The following is a 20,786-nucleotide window of genomic DNA, read 5'->3' on the forward strand; positions in this document are numbered from 1 at the left end:
AACCCACTGATGCTTTGGTTCTGCTCCTGTTCTTCTCCTCCGGCTCTGCTGTGCATCCTCTGCTCGTTCTGTGTTGACCTCACGTTCCCATAAGAAGTAAGTGGAGCTGCTCTCAGCCAATCGGGTTCGCGGACACCGCTCCGACAACAAACAAAAGATCGAGGCTAGCTGAGCTCATTATACTTTATCGCTCCGTCTAGCCTAACGTTATTTGTGACTTTGCTCCCAACAACGACCCGCTCCTCTGTCTTTTAACCACTTTCTTCACATCCTGGGTGGAAAGTCAGTCTTCCTCTAGTGTCTGTATTTGTTGCTTTGTGTCAGCTAATGTAAACCCGAGCCATTTCAGCGATCTCTTTGCCTTTGCTGGCCGAGCTAAAAGCGTTAGCTAGGTTAGCTACTCGGCTAACCAGCTCTGGCTGCCTCTCTACGACCAGCGAAGCCAGTTAGCTTAGCCTGCTAGCTAGCTTTGCTAAACCCCTCTTTACAACTTGACACTGAGTGACACAAGTGTCTCTGGCTTGTTGCTAACAAGCCATTTTACCAAAACTCGAGTCGAAGCCATGTCTGGACAGTCGTCGGGTTGTGGCTTTCTGATGTCGGTTGTTGTCCACGGAGACTCGGCTCTAAACGAGCAGGAAAAGGAGCTCAACCAGCGACTCCGACGGCTCTATCCAGCCGTTAATGAAAATGAGACTCCGCTTCCTCGGTCATGGAGCCCGAAGGACAAGTTTAGCTACATCGGGCTTTCTCAGAACAATCTACGTGTACACTATAAAGGTATGACACAAAGACACACTCAAGTTTAGTACTTTATTGTCCAATGCTAACGCTCAAGTTGGCTAACGTTAGCATAGCTCTGACGGTTAGCAGATCAAAGCCAGCTGCCGTTGTGGCTAAAAACAAAGTAAGCTAGGCTACTAGCTTCATCAACAACAAGGCAGAGGACATCTTGCAACCCGACCAGCTGGCGAGGTGTATCCACAGCCAAAATTGACCTACTAGCTCGTTAGCTTTCCTGCTACCCCGTTAACCAGTTTGTCAGCCCTGTGGACTGACACCGGGGAGCTTTGGTGGCACACAATCTGTCAAGAAATCCCCTGAAATATAACGAATCTCATTTAAATGTTGGATATTCCTCAAACACAGTATATATTCAGGTGATTAGGCTCGATTAGAGTCAAACAATCGCACGTTAAACGTAGGTCCAAAATGGACTAGGGCTACACAGCCCTCATGGTAGGCTAATGTAGCATGATTATGTGATTAAATGACAGGAAAAAACACAGTGTCAAATATCACGATTAGCCTAAGTTACTCAGAAGAATTGATAGGCTTCCAGCTAAGCAGTTACTGATGTCTAGATAGGCACAGGTAGTTCTTTGCAGACGAGGATCTGATATCAAGTGTCTTGTCTGACATTCAGGTTGGACTACTTGCAAAGCAAAGGTATCAAGAGCATTTTGGTGCAGGCCTACAAGAAAAGGCTAGTTTAAGAAAAAAAAGGTGTAACTCTGCTTCCTGGGTGTGTTCTACTATTCTGGGTCTGACTGGCCGTACACGCACTCTTCCTTGTTGTAACTAGAATGTTCTTTAACTGTACAACTAATTTACAAGAATATATTTTACTGTTTATACAGATGTTTAGTAACTTTAACACACAAGCACTAGAAACTTTTTCCTGAACCATCTCTAGTGTTGCAAGCAGATCACCAGATTAAGAAGTCACAGTTTATGAGCCCTATAATCGTACCGCAGTGTTATGCTAAAAATATCAAGTTGGTTATGAGTCACTAGAAAATGTGCCTTTGTTCAAGTTTGGGTCATGTAAAATATGATTTTATACACTTATATTATTTGTGCCCTGATGCCATTACCTGCCAAATATCTGACAGTAGAATCATTGAGACCAGAGTTTAAATGATATATCTAAAATTAATCAGCATCTACTTTGATAACTTCTTATTACTACAAATAAGCACAACTGAAGACTGATTTCAAGTTTATAAATACAAATATATGATGGTTTTATTCTGTGATGATACGCTGAAAATGTGTTTATTCGACAAATCAAGACAATAAGGAAAAAGGTCACATTGCGCTTTAGGAAACTGCAGTGAGCGTTTTTCTACTTTTCTAAAATGTTATGCACCAAATGACAGAGTAATAACCAAACAGATCAGAGGGAAGCTGATTAGAGCTGTAAGAACTATGTTTGTTTGGAAAATAGCATTGGCTAGCTGTTTTGTAATGCTCATAGTGTAGTGTAACATCTTAAAACAATACCAAAAAACAACATTTTAGATTCCAACCAATGTCCTTTGTCATAAAATGACTAACATTTGCTACTTGCAGCTTCTCAAAAGTGTTTTTATTTTTATTTTTATTTTAATTAGGTTCAATATATTGAGGTCTTAATTTTTTTTTTTCTGGTACTCTATAGATGATGCACTAAAAATAATCAGAATTATGTATAAATTAATTAACAGAAATAATTGTTGGATCTCTGAACATTGACTTGTGTGTGTGATATTGTAACTGTTGAATTTCCCTCACCTTCATGTATTTATCTGGCAACCATTTTGCCACAAGAACAAACATAAAATGGAGGTGAGAACATTTCTTTTAGTCTTTCTACACCGTTCATTTTCCAGATTTTAGTGAGTCCTACATATTCATATGCAGTATCATTCAGATCTGTAATTAAACCTGCTTCTTGGAACAGACTCTTGATGACAAGTAATCAGATACCATTTTAACAACCTGTGGGGGTAAAATGCCTCTTTACACTGGAAAAACATCTGATTGTGCTCTTTATTTTATTTTGGTCACCGTTTCTATTGGGATTTAACTTTTGTTTTTTGTTGTTGTTTTTTTTTTTTTTTTTTTTTTTTTTTTTCTGGTGATTAAACTCTAGGCCTGTATTGCGGCGCAGTTTAGATGTACTATAATCATGAGTATCTTGTTTTTACATGAAAACAAATCAGATGGCATAATGGCATTTAGGTTTTCTCTCAAACCAACATCTAAATAAACATAAACAGAAAAATGGTGCAGTTTAGCCTGTAATTAGTAATTTATTATGTTAGTGCTGCATACACTCGTAATTACTATGTATTTACAAGTTTAATGATTACATTCAGAGCTTTATCATTATGGCAACAAACAATGCAAATTTTAGGTGATTTCCTCGATTGATAGTTGGCCACATTAAACATCCATAATTCTTATAATTAACTTATGAAATACAGTGGCATTTTTCCATTATAAAACAGATTTTAACCTAACATATCATATCAGTGTTTCTCATATTTACTTTAACCGTAACCATTTTATCAAATACCTTAAACTTATCTACCTGATGGATTGACTTGTGTGTTGTTCACTGTGGTGTAGTACAACCTCTAGAAACACCTGGTCACTAGGGACCTAGATGGAGGGTCCCATGGATGTATAAATACTGTAGCACCACCGTTATCAGTCAAGGAAATATGGCAACATTTAGGGTTATCAGAAAATACATCCATACTTGGAGCAGGTGGTGTCACTTATAAACTTATAAACATCATCTATAATCCGTCAAACACAAGTGGCAACCTACTTGTCTAGTCTTATTGTTCTGACTACAAACTGCAGTTAAGTAACATTCTACTGTGTAAACATGTCTGACACCTGATCACTAATGATACTGTTGATATTTCTGCACTGTAGCTGCTTCAGCTAGTGTTAGCTTTGAAGACTGACAGGTTGAGCGGCCTCACAGTCCAAATAAGAGTCTGTGCAGAATACCTCACCAGTCTTTGGCATTATCTGGTGGATTTGGTCAGTGTCCACTTTTGGGTTGAGATGTTGACACTAAATACTACAAACTGCTGTAGACTTGTAATATCTGCTTCCAAAATACATTGTTTGATCCAGTTTTATTTTTATCTATGTTTAGGGTTTAATTCTCTCCACTCCCCCCCTTGCTAAAAAATCTACTTGCAATTCTAAACTAAACTACACTCTTACTTACTTACTACACTTTTATTTAAATGAAATCAAAATGGATGTTGAAAGATAAAAAAGTGTTTGAAGGAAACTATTTTTTAATTCTGTTCTGTTTATTTTCTCTCCTCTCTCCTGTTGATACTGTCTCTGTGGTGTGTCTTCATGCGAAGGTCACGGCAAAACTCCTAAAGATGCAGCGTCTGTACGGGCTACTCACCCAATCCCAGCTGCCTGTGGAGTCTACTACTTTGAGGTGAAGATCATCAGTAAAGGGCGAGATGGGTAAGCACAGAGAGCAAAGCAAAATGTCTCGGAACAATGCTTCATTTACAACAATTACAGCTGTGTTAGCTTGAGGAAAGCCAGTGTCTGAACATCATAACTGCGCTCTTTACAACACAAGTCGGTGACATCCTTACATGCAAAGTTTTATGAAAACGTGTTATGCAGTAAGTGTTTGCATTGCAGTTTTATCAGCACATATATAATATATGCTTTTGTCTTGATTTTTTTTTTTAAACAATTGAAATGATTAAATAAATTTACATCCTTACCTTACCATTCAAATTATTACACACTAATCATTAGACAACATGTTAACATATAACCTATACCAAGTCAGTATTAGGATGTTAGTGTGCTAATGTTAGCATTTGTAGCATTTATAATGACTGTTAAATGAACAGTAAGCTAAATCTACAGCCAAACCAACAGTCCTTTCCTCGTTGAAAACTGAAGGATCTACATTTCTGCAGATATGATAAACTTCAGCCTCATGGGCTTGACGGTGACGCTTTCGACTTTAAATCTTGTAAATTATATAAAGCCTCCAGATTTGATTATCATAACTAATAAGCTTCCCATGTGGGTTGACATGTGGGATGACTTTTCACAAAGTGGTATGAGTTGCTTTAGAAAAACAACAGTAACAATGAAGACCAAACAGCTGGCTAGTGTAATCTTGATTTACATGCACTGTTGCCCTGCAGCATTTTGAGTCTAGTTGCTGCTTGATATTTCAGACATAAACTTTCATGAGGATTTTTAACCAAACTGGCATTTTCTTATAGCCATGTATATGTATACAGTTTAACAGTTACACCAGATTTGATGTTATTGGGGGATATGGGGAGAACTAAAGCAGTTAATTTGGTTTATTGTAGGAGATTACAGTCCTGTTTCCTCTTATAAAATGTTGGAGCATGTTGCTGTTTAAATGCTGATTTATGTAATCCTTTGCTAACTGTTCACCAAACTGTAAACCATTATCAGTTACTTGGCTATGCATAATGATGGAATTAATAGACAAAATTGTTCAGAACATGTCGTCAACTAAAGCTTTTGGAAATTCATATCAGTAGACGGCATAGCCCCTAACAGTTTAATGAACTGGGAGCATGATTAAAATCTTCAATAGGCTCAGGGTCGATTTGTAATACTAAATTTAGGCTTCAGTCATTCGCAGAACCACAAACATGTTTTTAACCAGCTGAGCTGTATTGACTTGAGATGTGTACTTAATAATACCCCAAAAATCCTCACATTTAATTATTTTTCTTGTCATGGTATGGATTTGTAATGGTTCCAATACAAGAAGTTAAATTGATCCAAACAGTGTAATAAAATATATCAAAATGTTTTAAGCAGTAGCAGTCAAATGCTTAAGCTAAAGGGGAATACATGTATCTCTACCAGGGATATCAGTTATTCTGCTGATTATTGTCTTGGTTCATCCCCTTTAAATAATAATAATATTAATAATATTAATAACCAAGAATACATCTGAATTTTCTAGAGCATGAGACATGCCAATAAATGTAATCAACACATCAAGCACAGTTCTCCAAGCAAATGGTAGAATGCCAGATATGCAAAAGGGCCACTCGTGCTAACACTTTAGCATGTTAAATAAAAAGAGCAGTTGGTTTTCATCCAACCAACTTTTTTCGTTGTGTGTGTACTGAGTATTACAACACCAGACTATCAGTGTGGCTGTAGACAATAATTCACATTCTGAGCTGTCTGATGTTAATGATTAGGGGATAATGGGTGGTTGGTCATTTATTTTATTTATGTATTTTAATAAACTGTCTGTTCTACAGGTACATGGGCATCGGCCTTTCAGCTCAGGGTGTAAACATGAACAGACTCCCTGGTAAGATGACACTTTGTGTGCATTTGTTTCATGTCCATGTTTATTGCTGTTGCTTTTGGTGTGGTGAGAAGATTTTTCTGCGTCTGCTCTATATTAGAGCAGATACCTTTTGAATTTGTTGGGTGTTATTTTGTCTGTAGTCCTGTAGCGATTGCCTAGGAGGGGTGACTGGAAATGAAAGTGTATTCATATAATTGTCTTTTATCAATTATCTGATGACATATACATGTTTTCTTAATATTGGAGGCTGTAAGTGCAGCAAGCGGTTATGGTACAAGCTAAAGTCGGAGCCGGCTTTTATCTGTTTATTAATGCTATTTAATTGCAAATCTTACTAAGATTTGTTTCCTATAAGGACATCAGTTTTTACTCCAGATTTCAAACACTTCCTAATTGTTGTGGTTTAACTTGACTTGGGGGGATGATGGTTTTAAAAAATATCCACTGCAACAGAAATAAATGTATGTACTCAAGGACGATGCAGTATTAGCACTGCAGTCCTCTGTCTGTCACTATGAGGGGATTCTGCTGCTGCTCTGTTCTATTTCCTATGGTACCATTAAGAGAGCACTAGAAGATGTCAGTTCAGTGCTCGACTGAGGTTATCAGGCCAAACAGGAGCCCAGACACCCCTTTACCAGTCTGAGAACTGGACCCACCCAGGAGCTCCAGCTTCTCTGTACAAAGATAACAAGAGGCCCAGAGCAATCTGCAAAGTCCAAGCTGAGGGATAGATGCTAATGAAAATTTGCTAATTGAGGAACTGATGCCAGAGTGCTGCAGATTTGAATGCTTTCTTACAGTGATGAATGTGGAAACAGCAGGATTAATTCTGCAGCTCAGCAGTAACTCTCATGATCCTGCTGCTTAGTTTCTGATGTTAAAACAGAGCCAAAGACCATCCATGTAGCAGCAGAGGCCGAAGGACAGTCTATTTTAATATACATAGCTTTTTTTAAACCGAGAAAAATGTGGGATATGTTTACTCTCACCACAATTAATATTTAGTCAGTTTATTTAAGAAGTAGAGAAAAACAAAGTCTGCAATCTGTTGGCAGCAAAGAAAGAAATGAAAGGAATAGAATAGTCTAAATCCTGGGAGCATAGCCAGACTTTTTTGAAAAAACTGAATGAGCTGTGACCTTCTGCAGTCATGGTGAATACAACAAGCTGTCCCACTGATTGAAAGGACTGAGCAACTGCTTCTTCTTCACATCCCTATTACCAAAACACCAATATATACAGAACAACATACACATATATAAATGTATAACAACAGCATGTCTGCCTTTCCAAGCTTACAGAACTGAAGGTTCTGGCATGTGCAATGTGTAGTTTATTTGCAGTGTTGCTTATTTTCCACAAAACCACAGTGGATGAACACACGATTAAAGCATGAGTTACAGAGTTTGATTTATTTTTGCAGTGAAATCATTAGCAGTAACACTCTTAGCTGATGTTCTCACATTAGACATCTCAGTTGACATCTTCCTATTGTTTAGCCTTTATTTATGGCAGTGTTTGGTTAACATTCTTCTTTGGGGAAATGGTGCAGATTAGTTAAAATTTATAAAACAATTATTCTTGAAAAATCCTGAGAAGGTTTTGCTCGTTGGTGTCTTAGACAAGTCCGGCTTCCTACACTGATGTTGGTGTTTTGTTATTATGTTTTTCTTCTAATGTAGTCTGTAGTCCAGTTTTTTTGCTCACACTCTGACACTTTTGCATTCACATCCCTCAGGTTGGGATAAGCACTCATATGGTTACCACGGAGATGACGGCCACTCTTTCTGCTCATCTGGCACCGGGCAACCCTATGGACCCACGTTTACAACAGGCGACGTGATTGGCTGCTGTGTTAACCTCATCAACAACACCTGCTTTTACACAAAGAATGGCCACAGCTTAGGTAAGGAGCTCTGAAACCAAACCCAAATGAATAACTATGCTGATATTCTGCTCAGTGAACGAATTTTGACCTGTAACTTAGCTTGTTGAATGAACCAACAAACAGATATTCACTATATAAAAGTGCATTGCTTTATCGTTTACAAAGCATACGTTATAGGCATGCAAGGATGGTGAGATGGTTGGGGGAAAAATAGTTTAGGAAACAAAAACACAGAACTTGTTGTAAAACCAGTGTTTTAAATGCACCGACTGTGGCTGCCTGGTGTTAATGCACTCTCTCTATGTCTCTCCCTCTCCAGGTATAGCCTTCACAGACCTACCAGTAAGTATCCAAGCCCATTTACTCATTTGTTGCTGGGTTAAGTGACTGACTGTGTAGCCTGTGTTGGATTTTATGGTTATGGGTCAAGTTGCAGGACTTGTATTAAAAGGTTGGATTTGGACCACATGCCATTTAGAGAAAACTGTGGGTAAAAAGGTTGGTCCTAGTAACAAACTGTGCTGGTGCAGGTTTTCCAGGAGGGACTTCATGCTATCCTAAGAGATGACATGTTTAATTCAGTATATTCAGTGTTGTCAAGATGTTCAAAACAGATTGGAGGCTGGAAAAATATGGAGGGAAGAAACAGAAATTAAATTACAGCTCTATGTAGCATTTTATAGTCTTAGATTATATAGCTCATAGATTTACTCCTGCCAAGCTGAAGCAGAAAACACTTTCCATTAAACAAGATCTAACACACTGCAAACTATCTATCAGCACAAAATGGCAGCCTAACTTAGCAACTAGCTAGTTAGCATGGTGGAGTATTTTGCTGCTAAAGAGATGAGGTTAAGGACTTTGTGGATACCAAAAATTGAGCAAAGACAGCCCACTCTTAATGCATCTGTTGCACTGTGTCTAATTAATATTTAATTATTAAACCGTTGGCTAGCAAGTTTGCCAAATCCTCTTAAATGAAGGTAGTATGTACCTCCTCATAGTGGCCAAAAAATTAGACTTTTTAAATTTTATTAGTTTGAATAGGACATCACTTGTGTTGCTGTTATGGCTCATTGAGTCTTAGTCTTGTAGTCTCCCATGCTTCATTATGTAAACAACTCCCACACCAATTCTAGTGGAATTCATGCATGTATTAACCGCATCAAAATGTGAGGGAGACGCATCTTTTTAAGTTTCACTTGTTTTCCTCCCTTTTTGCTTGGTAGAAAATGAAAATGAGGCCAGCTGTTTAGAGGGAGACGAAAATAAGAGTCTTAGCAGCAACAATAATCCATTGAGCAGCAAAACAGGCTTGACTGCGAGCCAGACATTCATGTCTCTCGAGTTGTGCAGTGAAGTGCGTCACCTCAGCACAGCTGACCTTTGTGGTTATTGGACCATGACAAAGGCAACTCTATGAGAAACACACACCTTTGTGCAACAGTTCTTATAGGACCTTGAGTCAGCTAATTTATTCTGGAGCCCCTGACCTACTCCCGGCTCTGGTTTAAATCACTTCCCTTTATGGTGAAATCTAGTGTGAAAATTAATCTTTTTAACCAGGTCTAAACCTAGTACTATTTATTATTTATTTATATTTGATGTATTTACCCTACTACATCAAATGTGGATGTAGTAGGGAATCGTTAGAATTTAATACTTGTGATACCTAATATCTTCAATTTCAAGAGCAATCGCACACACACAGAGTCACTGTGGTGAATGCCTCTGATCAAATCAAGGCTTTGAATAGATACGTAGGAAAGTCTCCCCACATTATATTTCTGTTTATTTCATCAGCCTGTCACTAGTTCAATTCAGTTCATTTATATAGTTCTAAATCACAACAAAAGTCATCACAAGGTGTTTGAGGGACCTTAAAAAACATAAACAAAAACTTTGAGGCGGCGAAAGGTTTTTGTTCTGTTGTTTACCTTGTGTTTGTTTTGGATTTTTCTATCTATAACCTTTATTTGATAAGCCCAGTGTTTCCTATTTTTAAATTTAAATAGAAAATTACATGAGTTGACCTGTGCTAACGCTGAATTCATCCTACTAAACAACATTGTGTGATTTATTATTCCTCTTTGTCATAGAGCTCCGGTAAATAGTAATTACCAACACATCAGTGAACCACACTGTTGCACTGGATAACACGTTCATTCAGTACTATGAACCCACATGGTAGTTTATTTTGACTCAGTCCCACTTTTTTCCTCTTTAGGAAAATGAGCCAAATCATAGTTGTGTTAGCAATGTTAAGAACAAGAAAAAGTCATCTTCCCATGCCACAGCCACAAAATTGGCAACATAAATAATGGGCAGAACACTGAACTAGTTAAGGGCAACAAAATGCTAAACAGAATAATAAAGCAAAAAAACACAAGTGGCAATATAGACACATGACTATGCTAATATAGTTAACCCTGCTGCCAGAAATATAAAAAGTAAATTAAAAATATTCCTGAAAACATGCCCTATTTCTTTCAGTTGACAAATATTTGCTAGAGTACACTGGCCAGCTGTTTTGTGGAAGTAATGAATCTTTTTTTAAACACAAAACTGCACATTTGAGCAGTTGAAATTATTTATGTCATCAGTAGAAACCATTGTGGTTAGGGGAGCCAGAAAAGACGAGATAAACTAGAACTGAAGACAGACAAACTAAAAGTACTATGTCCTTGCTAAATAGTATTTAGATTTAGGATTACCTGTACAATATGTCATCACTGTCCCCCAAACTGGAGAGGCTGTTCTGGAAATATGGCCTTTATAGTGCCGTTATGAGTATAAGTTCCATGACAACAGTAGATGCCCCAGTCTACTGTTCTAGTGCCAAAGGAGCGCAGGCCAGAAAGTAATTTAGAAATCTCAGCACTTGGCAATAAAGTAATTGGTTCTGATCAGCACTTTGATCATCTTGATTTATACTAATAATAAATGGTAATTGATCAGTAGTAATTTTACTTACTGTCTCAGTAGTTTAAACGCTATCTTGTTTAAAGATGACCTGTCAGCATGCTACTTCAATTTTATTGTATAAATCTTTTTCAGCTAGTAAATTCAAGTTTTAAGCAAAGTCAAAATCCTATTTCCTGAAATTTGAGGTTTTCCTGTTTTACTCTCTCATTGTTTCCAGTTTTGATTAATTGTCCTGATTACATTCCTAAATTCCTTTTGCTCCGTCATCCTAATTCCCTACTCTCTGTCTCTCAACTCTGCAGCCCAACTTGTACCCGACTGTGGGCCTTCAAACTCCAGGGGAGGTCGTGGATGCAAACTTTGGTCAGCACCCCTTTGTGTTCGACATTGAGGACTACATGCGTGAATGGAGGACAAAAATCCAGGCTCAGATTGATCACTTCCCCATCGGAGAGCGTGAGGGGGAGTGGCAGTCCATGATCCAGAAGTAAGTGTATTAGAAAACAGAACTATTGCAGTGGTAATGTAGAAATAATTTGGTTCACATAATCCAATAATAATCCATCAGTTACCAATTTTGGCAACTGATGTTATTGTATTTGTAGTTGAAGGGATGAAATGCATTTTTCTTTATATAATTTGACATAAAAGATTACAAATAGGTGTATTCAGAATATGATATAACCTTAAATTATAATTATTAATTTGCAGTCAAACAGACTTACATTGGGGGGGAGTCTGTGTCATTAACATTTCTTCTGACTTTTGCAACTGTTTAACACGTACAGTTCAGTGTTCAAGCTACTACAACATAACCTTAGTTTACCGAGTGGCATAGAAAGTTCATTTGTCAGAGCAACAACTTTTCCTCTGTCCAGAACGTTCTCAGTCAAAATCGGAAAGAGTTATGGGAGTGACTATGCTTCACTTTAGCAGAGATTGGATAGATTTTTGCTAAATCAGCCACGTAGCTGTCAGTGATATTTATTTATTGTTTATAGTTTTTTTTTTTTTCTAAAAGTAGGGCACAACATTAGAAAACCGTTCAATAAAGCAAAATTTCCTTTTTGTCAACATATTAAGGTGTGTCTTAAAATGCGGCTGCTTCTTCTTCTTGTTCTATGACAGTTTAATTGTAATCTTGTAACAAGACGACTTTTTACACATAGACCAAAACATACAAGCATTGTGTGATGTTTTTGTATCAAGATATATAGGTTTTCCCCATCTATTGACAATGTGTCTTAGACCTTGCACTGAGAAAAGACGTACATAAGTGTGTACACAGGGTGCATTCAGTTCCAGTACAAAGTGTAGGTCATCAGTGCTCGGAGGCCACTGCACAGTCACTGGGGTTACGTGTGTAAATACAAAAACATTGATTAAAGCAGGACTGTATCTGTTATGCGACGTGTGTGACACACATGACTGGAAAGCGTGATTAAAACTCTTTGGGTTTAGAGCCAGCACCATGTCAATTTCTGGCACATCATCAGAAATGGGCATTGATGATTCAATAATGCTTAAAATATTAAACATCTTTAAATATATATGCACAGAATAAATAGTGGATACTGTAGGTGACAGGAAATTACTGCTGGCATGACGAGGATCAGGGTCCAGATGGACTTCCTCCTGCTGAGAGAGTAGGAGCTGTGATCCAGAAGTAAAAGCTGTGGGACTTGGTTTCTCTTCATGCCATGTCCTGATGGGATTAGCTCTCTGTTGCTATGATGTAGTACTGAATAGATTTAATCTCCGTTTGATGGGGATTGGAGTTGTGGGCGGGGCGAAGTAGGGAGTCACTGGCTTGAGATGGAAAAGTCGCCTCATGGCCTGGCATTGAAAACAGGAAGTTTTCAAGCTCGATTGCTAGATGGGAAGCGTCATTGTCTTTGTAGGGAAAACACTAACATGATGATCAGTCGGAGAGGACTGGGGCTCCTGACCACACTCACCAGCAAACAACGCTAGTCAGAAGAGCAGATTTGCAAATATAAGTTTTTTGAAAACATTGAGAGAATCTACAAACACACCTACAGACAGTTGTCTCATATACATATGTAAAGGAGAATTCAACTTGGGTCTTGTTCTTGTTTTGGTGGCCATTTGATTTGAAATAATACTCAGCTTTGAGGGCACTAAAGGAGACTTTAGACGGCTCAAAAATTGAGTTTACGGTGGGAAACAAGCCAGTGGTTCAGCAATAGACGTGACAACATTTGGACATGAAGACAAAAGTGAATGGTACAGTCATTATCTAAACCATTCACTGTGAAGCATAGACTAAAAACTGATTTCCTGGTTCAACTCTGGCCTTCTCTATTTACTGTATGCAGCTTTCCTGTACAATGAGGGCTCGCCAGGTGTGATCCAGATAAAACAAACTCTGTCTACAAGACTACGCTCATACTTAGAGCAGTATTTCCCTGTCCCAAATCTTTTTTTAGTCTGTACAGGAGACGCTTAGTTAAATATTGTTTCTGCTTGCTCTAGATTTGCTGAATATTTATATAAGGAAAGAAAAGTTGGTTAATAACAATGACAATGGTTATTAATGTATACCATTATAGTATATAATGGACAGACACACTAGCAATAATTAAATGTCTCTATTATAAACTTACATTTCCCAGTCAAAATGTAGTTAATAACCATGTTCCTGTTTATATCTGACAGTTGATGTTGTATTTTTGGCTGATCCGATGTTTGACCAGATGATGTGTATGATTTCCTCTGCTGCTGCATCAAATCACTGTTTGGATTTAACTTGTCTTGCCAGGATGGTGGCTTCATATCTGGTGCACCACAGCTATTGTGCCACAGCTGAAGCTTTTGCCAAATCCACTAACCAGGCCGTGCATGAGGAGCTGGCCTCCATTAAAAACCGACAGAGTGAGTAATTTTTTGTTGTCATATCCTTAAATGATGCTGATGTAGAACTAAAATAAAGGGTTTATATCTGATTTTGTAATCATGTAAGTAGGGGTGCATCGCAGTTCTAATATTGTTTCCTACTGCATATCTATTCATGTCTTAATTTACATTTACATTTAGTCATTTAGCAGACGCATTTATCCAAAGCGACTTACAAATGAGGAACAAGGCAAGCAAACAAACTCGAAGTCAAGGAGAAATAAAATTTAAGTCAAGGAGAAATTAAGTAGTAATTTGGAGTAGATGCAAGTAATACTGAGATATATTCCATGTCTTCACTAAAACTGTAGAATGAGGGGAAATTTAATCAGCATATTTGAAGATTTTGCAGTTACTAAATGATACTAGGCTGTATGTCAGTAGAGGTTTTAAGCAATAAGAAGTGTCTCTGCTTTCTTATTACCTCACCCTTCTTTGGTGCAAAGGTTGATCACTTATTAACTCAGGGTACAAGAATTGCTGAATTGCTGTTGGTGTGAATTATCAACAAAACGGTAAACAAACAGTCCTCAGTGTTTATGCAAGTGTTAGCATATTGACACCACAGGCTACGCCACATGCAAATATAAATATTTTATAAGATGGTAACTGGTTGAATCTTCTAAAACCTTTTAGTTCTGTGAAAATACATAGAAACATACTGTATTTCTGTAACATCACCCCCAAGGTAGAGTCATTATTTAAAAAATAAAAAAACAATGCCGTGTTATTTCTCTAGTAAATCTTTGCACTGTTGGTTTGCAGAGATCCAAAAGCTGGTGTTGTCAGGTAGAATGGGCGAGGCCATCGACACAACCCAGCAGCTCTACCCCAACCTCCTGGAGAGGAACCCAGACCTTCTCTTCATGCTCAAGTAAGACTGAGGCTGCATATTTGTGTTTTTTTTTAACTCTTGATTAAACGAAATCACACATTTAATAATTTGAAGACTGTGTGGGATCTTTGGCTTTATTAAAATCCATACATGTTAAATGCTAGTTATTGTGTTATTTTACTAACAGTGATATTTTATAAAGAAATGGGAGGAAAAGTTATTGTTGTACCGTTTTATTATTTTGTCTTATTAACTTCTCTCTTTCCTCCCTCTTCCTTCTGCCTTTTCATCTTCCATTTCTTTTTGTGGCTTTGTTTTATTCTCCTTCCCTCCTCGTTCTGGTCCTGCTCACTCTTCCTCTCTGTTCCCAGGGTGAGACAGTTCATAGAGATGGTGAATGGGACAGACAGCGAGGTGAGGTGTCTCGGAGGTCGCAGCCCAAAGTCTCAGGACAGTTACCCCGGCTCCCCCCGATCCTTCAGCAGCCCCAGCCACAAAGCCAGCAGCTCCCAGCCCTACCTCACAGGTGCGTCCAGCTGTTATCAGGACATTCACATCTGGACATTAGAACAGGCCTAAAGTCTACCCTGAGTACAAGTACTGCTCTATTTATTTCATCCAGTGACAAAATTACCTTTTTACAGCCTCATTTCCAGCGTTTTGACATCTCCCTCACTTTAGGTAGTCATTGAAAGGTATAATGAAAATACAGAATATGGTTAGAATTCTTATGATTTTAGCATTAAACCATCGTGTTAATGGGTAAAAAAATAAAAAAAATAAAATGTCCATGTGTTTCAAGGCCTCATCAGTGTGACAGGATCTCTTTACTGCTTGGAGAAAGCACCTTATTATTATTTAAACAGAAAGGATAGCGCCACTTTTCATCGTGTTTAGTTCAAGCATCTCATCAGCATTACAGCCTTCTGTGGATGGTGGATGTGGTAACTGACCTGTTAACACTTCTCCATGTCTTTGTTTTAGGGTTTGACAGCAACTGCTGTAATGGAGTGACGTCTACTAAGAGCCACAGCTCCTCCCCTCATAGTCACAAACCCTGCCCCCCAGGCTCTGGCTCCACCCTCCCAGCATCTGACATTAGTCTCAATGGGAGCCGCAGTCAACAGCCCATAACCAGGTACTGGGAGTAACCATGCCAATAAAACCGTATCTCATTATTTTTGTTTGTAAAGCAAAGCAATGATTGCTATCGTAGTGGTTATCTTCCAGTAGATGCATAAAGTAAAGGAGGTTTGGATTTTGAGATAAGCTTTACACTGTATTGGAGATGAACCCAAAGTAAACATGATTTTATTCTTTCCTTAATTGACTTTGTGCTTTGAAAGACATATGGAAATGCACAAAACCCTTCTTTCTGGTACCAACCTGCCCTCTAATATTTCTCCAGTCATGCATTGAGCTCTGTGTTTGTTTCACTTCCTGACTCTTTAATATATCCCAGCACACTAATTTTTGTGCTCATGTTTTTTGTTTATTGCAGCATCTGCCTCTAACAAGCTTATATTAGATAAAACCTGATTTGTTGACGTTGGAAAGCAATTAGTAGGACAAATGACTGTCATAGCAGGTACTGCAACTCCCCTAGAACGAATCCTAAATCTGCATAAACATAAACTCAAAATGCTTTTTAAAAATAAAATCCTATTTCTCTACTATTGCAAAGTAGATATTCTGATTTAGATTTACTTCCATCTTAGCAAATATAGAGAAAACAGCTGCTGAAGTTTGGTAGCTTAATATATTCACCTTGTCACTGTGCATTCAGATTAAGTCAGTACATCAAGACATCACTGTTGGGTGTGGAAACAATATTTGAAGACGACACTGATTTTTGCACAGATGATTCAGTATCAAGTAGGCCAGGGACTGTTCTCACGATGTTTTGCTGGAAAGCAAATCAGATGTTCAGTGCTGTTATGAAATTACTTTTTTTTCCTGACATATTGTTTTTATTTCTACAGTAATGATGTGGATATGGAGGTTGACCACTTCACCAATGGAGTGACAGAATCGTCCTCAAATGGTTTTCTCAATGGCAGCTCTAAACACACCATAGTGCCCGACGACTGTGACGCAGACATGGGTGAGTAGAGTGTGTGTGTTAATTAGTGACTACCCAGGGTTATAAGGCTCCCTGTTCCAGCAGGAGTCCTTCCCTAGTTTCTGCTCTGTGTTTTATTTCTAAGAAGACAATACTATTCTTTCTAAATAAAAATCCCCCCCCCCTTTTTTTTTTTTTTTTTTTTTTTTGTTAACACTTCGTATTAATGAAGGTGAGCACTCTAGCTCAAAGCCCGTACTGTAATTGTATCAGCACATTCAGCACAGGTTAAAAACATGCCCTATTTGAATGCCAAACTGGCTGTGGCTCTGCAGAGGTGGAATCAGCTCAGTCCAAGAGGCAGCTGTGCGGCGGGAGCCAGGCAGCCATTGAGAGAATGATCCATTTCGGCAGGGAGCTCCAGAGCATGAGCGAACATCTCCGTCGCGAGTGTGGCAAGAACTCAGCCAACAAGAAGATGCTCAAGGTAAGAAATCCCAAACAGAAGCTTTTGTGCTTCCGTTTGTGTTGGGACAACATTCCTAGCATTTCTGACCTCTTACTTGTTTTTGGTTTTCGTACCTTGACATGTTGTGTATATCGCATAATACCGAGTCCCAACACGGAACTCTGAATCTTGCTCTGTGCATAATTCACATGTAGGAGACTTGGTTGAACATTGGAACAAATAATTGTCAAATGACAATTTTGATCAGCATGTAATGAAGGAAAAACCAGTTAAGTATAATAACATGGACAGAAACATTAAACATTGAAAGCATTAACAATCTGACAGTTCCATAGGAAGATATATTATGTAATTATGGTTTTTGAGTCTAACAAATGTAACTAAAGTGGAGCTACAGCAGCTTCTGAGTAATATTAGTGTTTAAATTTTGGTGTCTGTGGGTTTAGGAATTGAATGTACTTACTTTGTACAGTACTAATTGAATCAACTGTGGAATACTGTAGATAATGCAGCAGTGAGCTGTGGTGTGACCAGTATCTGTTGTTGTTGCAGGATGCATTCAGCCTGCTGGCCTACTCAGACCCATGGAACAGCCCAGTTGGCTACCAGCTCGACGCCATTCAGAGAGAGCCCGTGTGCTCTACTCTCAACAGTGCAATATTAGGTAGGTCACCAGTCACTATTAAATATTAGTCCACAGAAACTGGTCCAATGAAACAGTAAGAGTTACTTTAAACCTATGAGATCTTCACTGAACAAATATCATCAATACTGCACAACCTCTACATGTCACATCTACATGTTTGTATGTAGTTATGTGTGCTATGTTTATGTGGTTGAACGCTCTGGACAACGCTAGTAAGTAGACAGTAAGTTTGATCACTAACAAATCCCTGATTAAAGAATTGAACTGGCTTCATTAGTTAATGTCAGTCTAAAGACAGTAGACAGGTGAAGTGACCGGTCTTGTTGTTTGTGTACTCATGTTGTTTTTCCTCCTCTTTGTCTACAGAGACTCACAATCTGCCCAAGCAGCCCCCCCTGGCCCAGGCCGTGGGCCAAGCCGCCCAGTGCCTCTCTATCATGGCACGGACTGGCAGCGGCTCCTGCGCCTTTGCCTCTGTGGACGATTACCTGCACTAGCCCTGTCTGTACACACACACACACACACACACACACACGCGCATTCAAACACACACCCACACTCGAGGACCTGTCCAGAAATGTCTCCCTCCACCTCCTCCATCAGCGTAGTCATATTAGGTGAGGAGACGCTCCTCTGCACGACAACAAGTAGTACAAAGTTACCATTACTTGCTTCTTGTTCTGCTTCTACTGATTGACACAAAGACCACCGAGGACCAGGAGTCATTTCTGGGAGATCTTTTGAGCGCCAACACAAACCACATACATTTAAAACACATACACACACACACACACACACACACACACACACACACACACACACACACACACACACACACACACACACACACACACACACACACACACACACACACACACACACACACCTACCACCTCCCTTTTCATCATAAATATGAAAATTACGCCTACACCTGGGTTGGCCTCTCTCACCCCTGCAACTGTCAGGAAAGAGGAGCCAACTTGACAATACTCGGATGTGGATTGTTACCCCTGCCCCATGTAAACTCGGGGGCGTCAAACTGGGATGGACAGACTGGCAAAAGCCCTTGGTCAAGAATTAATGGGGTAAAAAAATAAAATGACAACAAAAGAAAACTGATGAGCGATCCCCACGGCTGACCACCCTTTAATGTGGTCCCTGTAAACCTGGTTTGCCGGGCAAACGTACACACACGCAAACAAGCGAACGCTGAGGCGAGCTAACGCTGAAACAGAATTTAAAAAAAGAAAAATTTAAAATCAATCTCCACTGAGGCTTGTTGAGTGCTCGAACTCAGCGAGGCGCCGTTACAGACACCTTCACCCTCTGCACCGACTCCCACCCCCTCCCTCCACTGACTTCAGGACATCGGCGGAGATTTGTGTGACGCATGTGGACTCGGGACTTCGAATAAGCCAGAGATAATTTGCCGTCTTGACTCAATGTTCCCTGTTTTTAATCTTTTATTTTGTTTTTGGTCATGGGCGAAGTTTGGGGTGGGGGGAGGTGGATACTAGGGAAGCGTGGTCACCTGGCACTTGTTTTGTTTTTAGTTTTTCTAGGTTTACAAGGCATGGTGCAGACGACGATAATTATCATTATAATTGTTATTATTATCATTATTATTATTCTAATTACCATTATATTAATTATTGTTACTTGCATTCACAGTATATTTGTTGAGCGCCAGCAAGAGCAAGTTCCACCAACTTATTATAATAAAGGTCCCGATTCCACCGAATCACCAGTGACGAGTGTGTGTACATGTTAACGTTTATATATGAATTTAACAAAAAGGAATTATATCAATAGACGGAGATATTTAGTTATTAAATGAGAGGAAAGCATTGGGGGTCAAAAGAAATCCTTTAAAGCTTTGTACTGACACTAGTGATCCCTTCAGCGTGCGGTTTTTATATCTTGACACTGGCGTTCCTATGCAGGTGGGATTTTTTGTCATCACCCATTGTGGTGTTTGCTGTGAGGTTATATCTCACTGCTGCAGCCTCACTAAATTTGGCCGTTACTAGAAAGAAGTTCTGGACCAAGTCTGGATTTTCTGCAGTAGAAATTCTCTGTAGGAACCCTACGATCTCTGACCCCAGCCGCACAACAGGTTTGATGCAAACAGTCTTTATTTTCGTATCAGTGTCTGAGCTCCCAAAGACTCAGGAGCCAAAGTGTCCTCCTCCTCCTCAGATATAAAAAGAAGCAGCAGACAGACCCCCACGCCTCCATTACAGGTGGATTACAGGTTATAGTTTTGTTTTTGTGTTCTTTTTTTTTTTTTGGTTTGTTTTTGCTTTTCAGGCTTAAAACACATAACAGGAAAACTGAGCTGCTTCGAAGTCAGATTGCATTTGATTTAGTCAAACTGAGATAAAAATTCTTCTTGCACATTAAAATAATAAGTGATGGTGACTTAGAGAAAACATGTCGGCTCCTGTTCTGCACTAATGATTAAAAAACATCAGAGCGCTGCAGTTAAATAAAGCTCTAAAGGATTTTCTATTTTCAACAAGTCAGGACAATTTAAAATTCAGAAAATGGAAGCTAGCAAGTCTAGTTTGTCTAGTTTAATTACTTTAACACTGATTTTTTTTTCTATTATTCCAACATTTGATGAGTCACGCTCACTCAACAGTTCATTGTGCACAAAGGAAAACATTGTGGATTGTGCTAGCTGTTATTTAAGGTCCAGTTACGATGATGAAGAACCACGTGTAGTCTTGAAACCGTCTCAGTAGAGTAGGCAGAGCACAAATCACAGAATCAAATGTGATTGTTGTTTCTGTTTCTTGACCCAGCTTCAGTCAGATGTATCAGCTCTGTTTACAGTGACAAACATTTCATCACTGCTGTGTCAGCTGCTGTTTCTGACTAGAGTGGATCAAAAC

At 38.9% G+C, this 20,786-nt stretch overlaps 1 protein-coding gene across 1 annotated transcript; it reads left to right on the plus strand.

Moving 5' to 3' along the window:
* Window positions 1–5: 5 nt before the first annotated feature.
* On the plus strand, window positions 6–18,700 carry ranbp9 (RAN binding protein 9). Its single transcript, XM_026374837.2, has 14 exons — window positions 6–780; window positions 4,161–4,272; window positions 6,093–6,145; window positions 7,887–8,054; window positions 8,356–8,378; window positions 11,264–11,448; window positions 13,744–13,856; window positions 14,643–14,751; window positions 15,084–15,238; window positions 15,697–15,850; window positions 16,695–16,816; window positions 17,110–17,261; window positions 17,796–17,907; window positions 18,256–18,700. The coding sequence occupies exons 1-14, from the start codon at window positions 564–566 to the stop codon at window positions 18,384–18,386; spliced, it is 1,806 nt and encodes a 601-aa protein (XP_026230622.1). The 5' UTR covers window positions 6–563; the 3' UTR covers window positions 18,387–18,700.
* The last annotated feature ends 2,086 nt before the right edge of the window (window positions 18,701–20,786 follow it).

Source organism: Anabas testudineus, chromosome 17 (genome assembly GCF_900324465.2).
Source record: "Anabas testudineus chromosome 17, fAnaTes1.2, whole genome shotgun sequence".
Taxonomy (NCBI): Eukaryota; Metazoa; Chordata; class Actinopteri; order Anabantiformes; family Anabantidae; genus Anabas; species Anabas testudineus.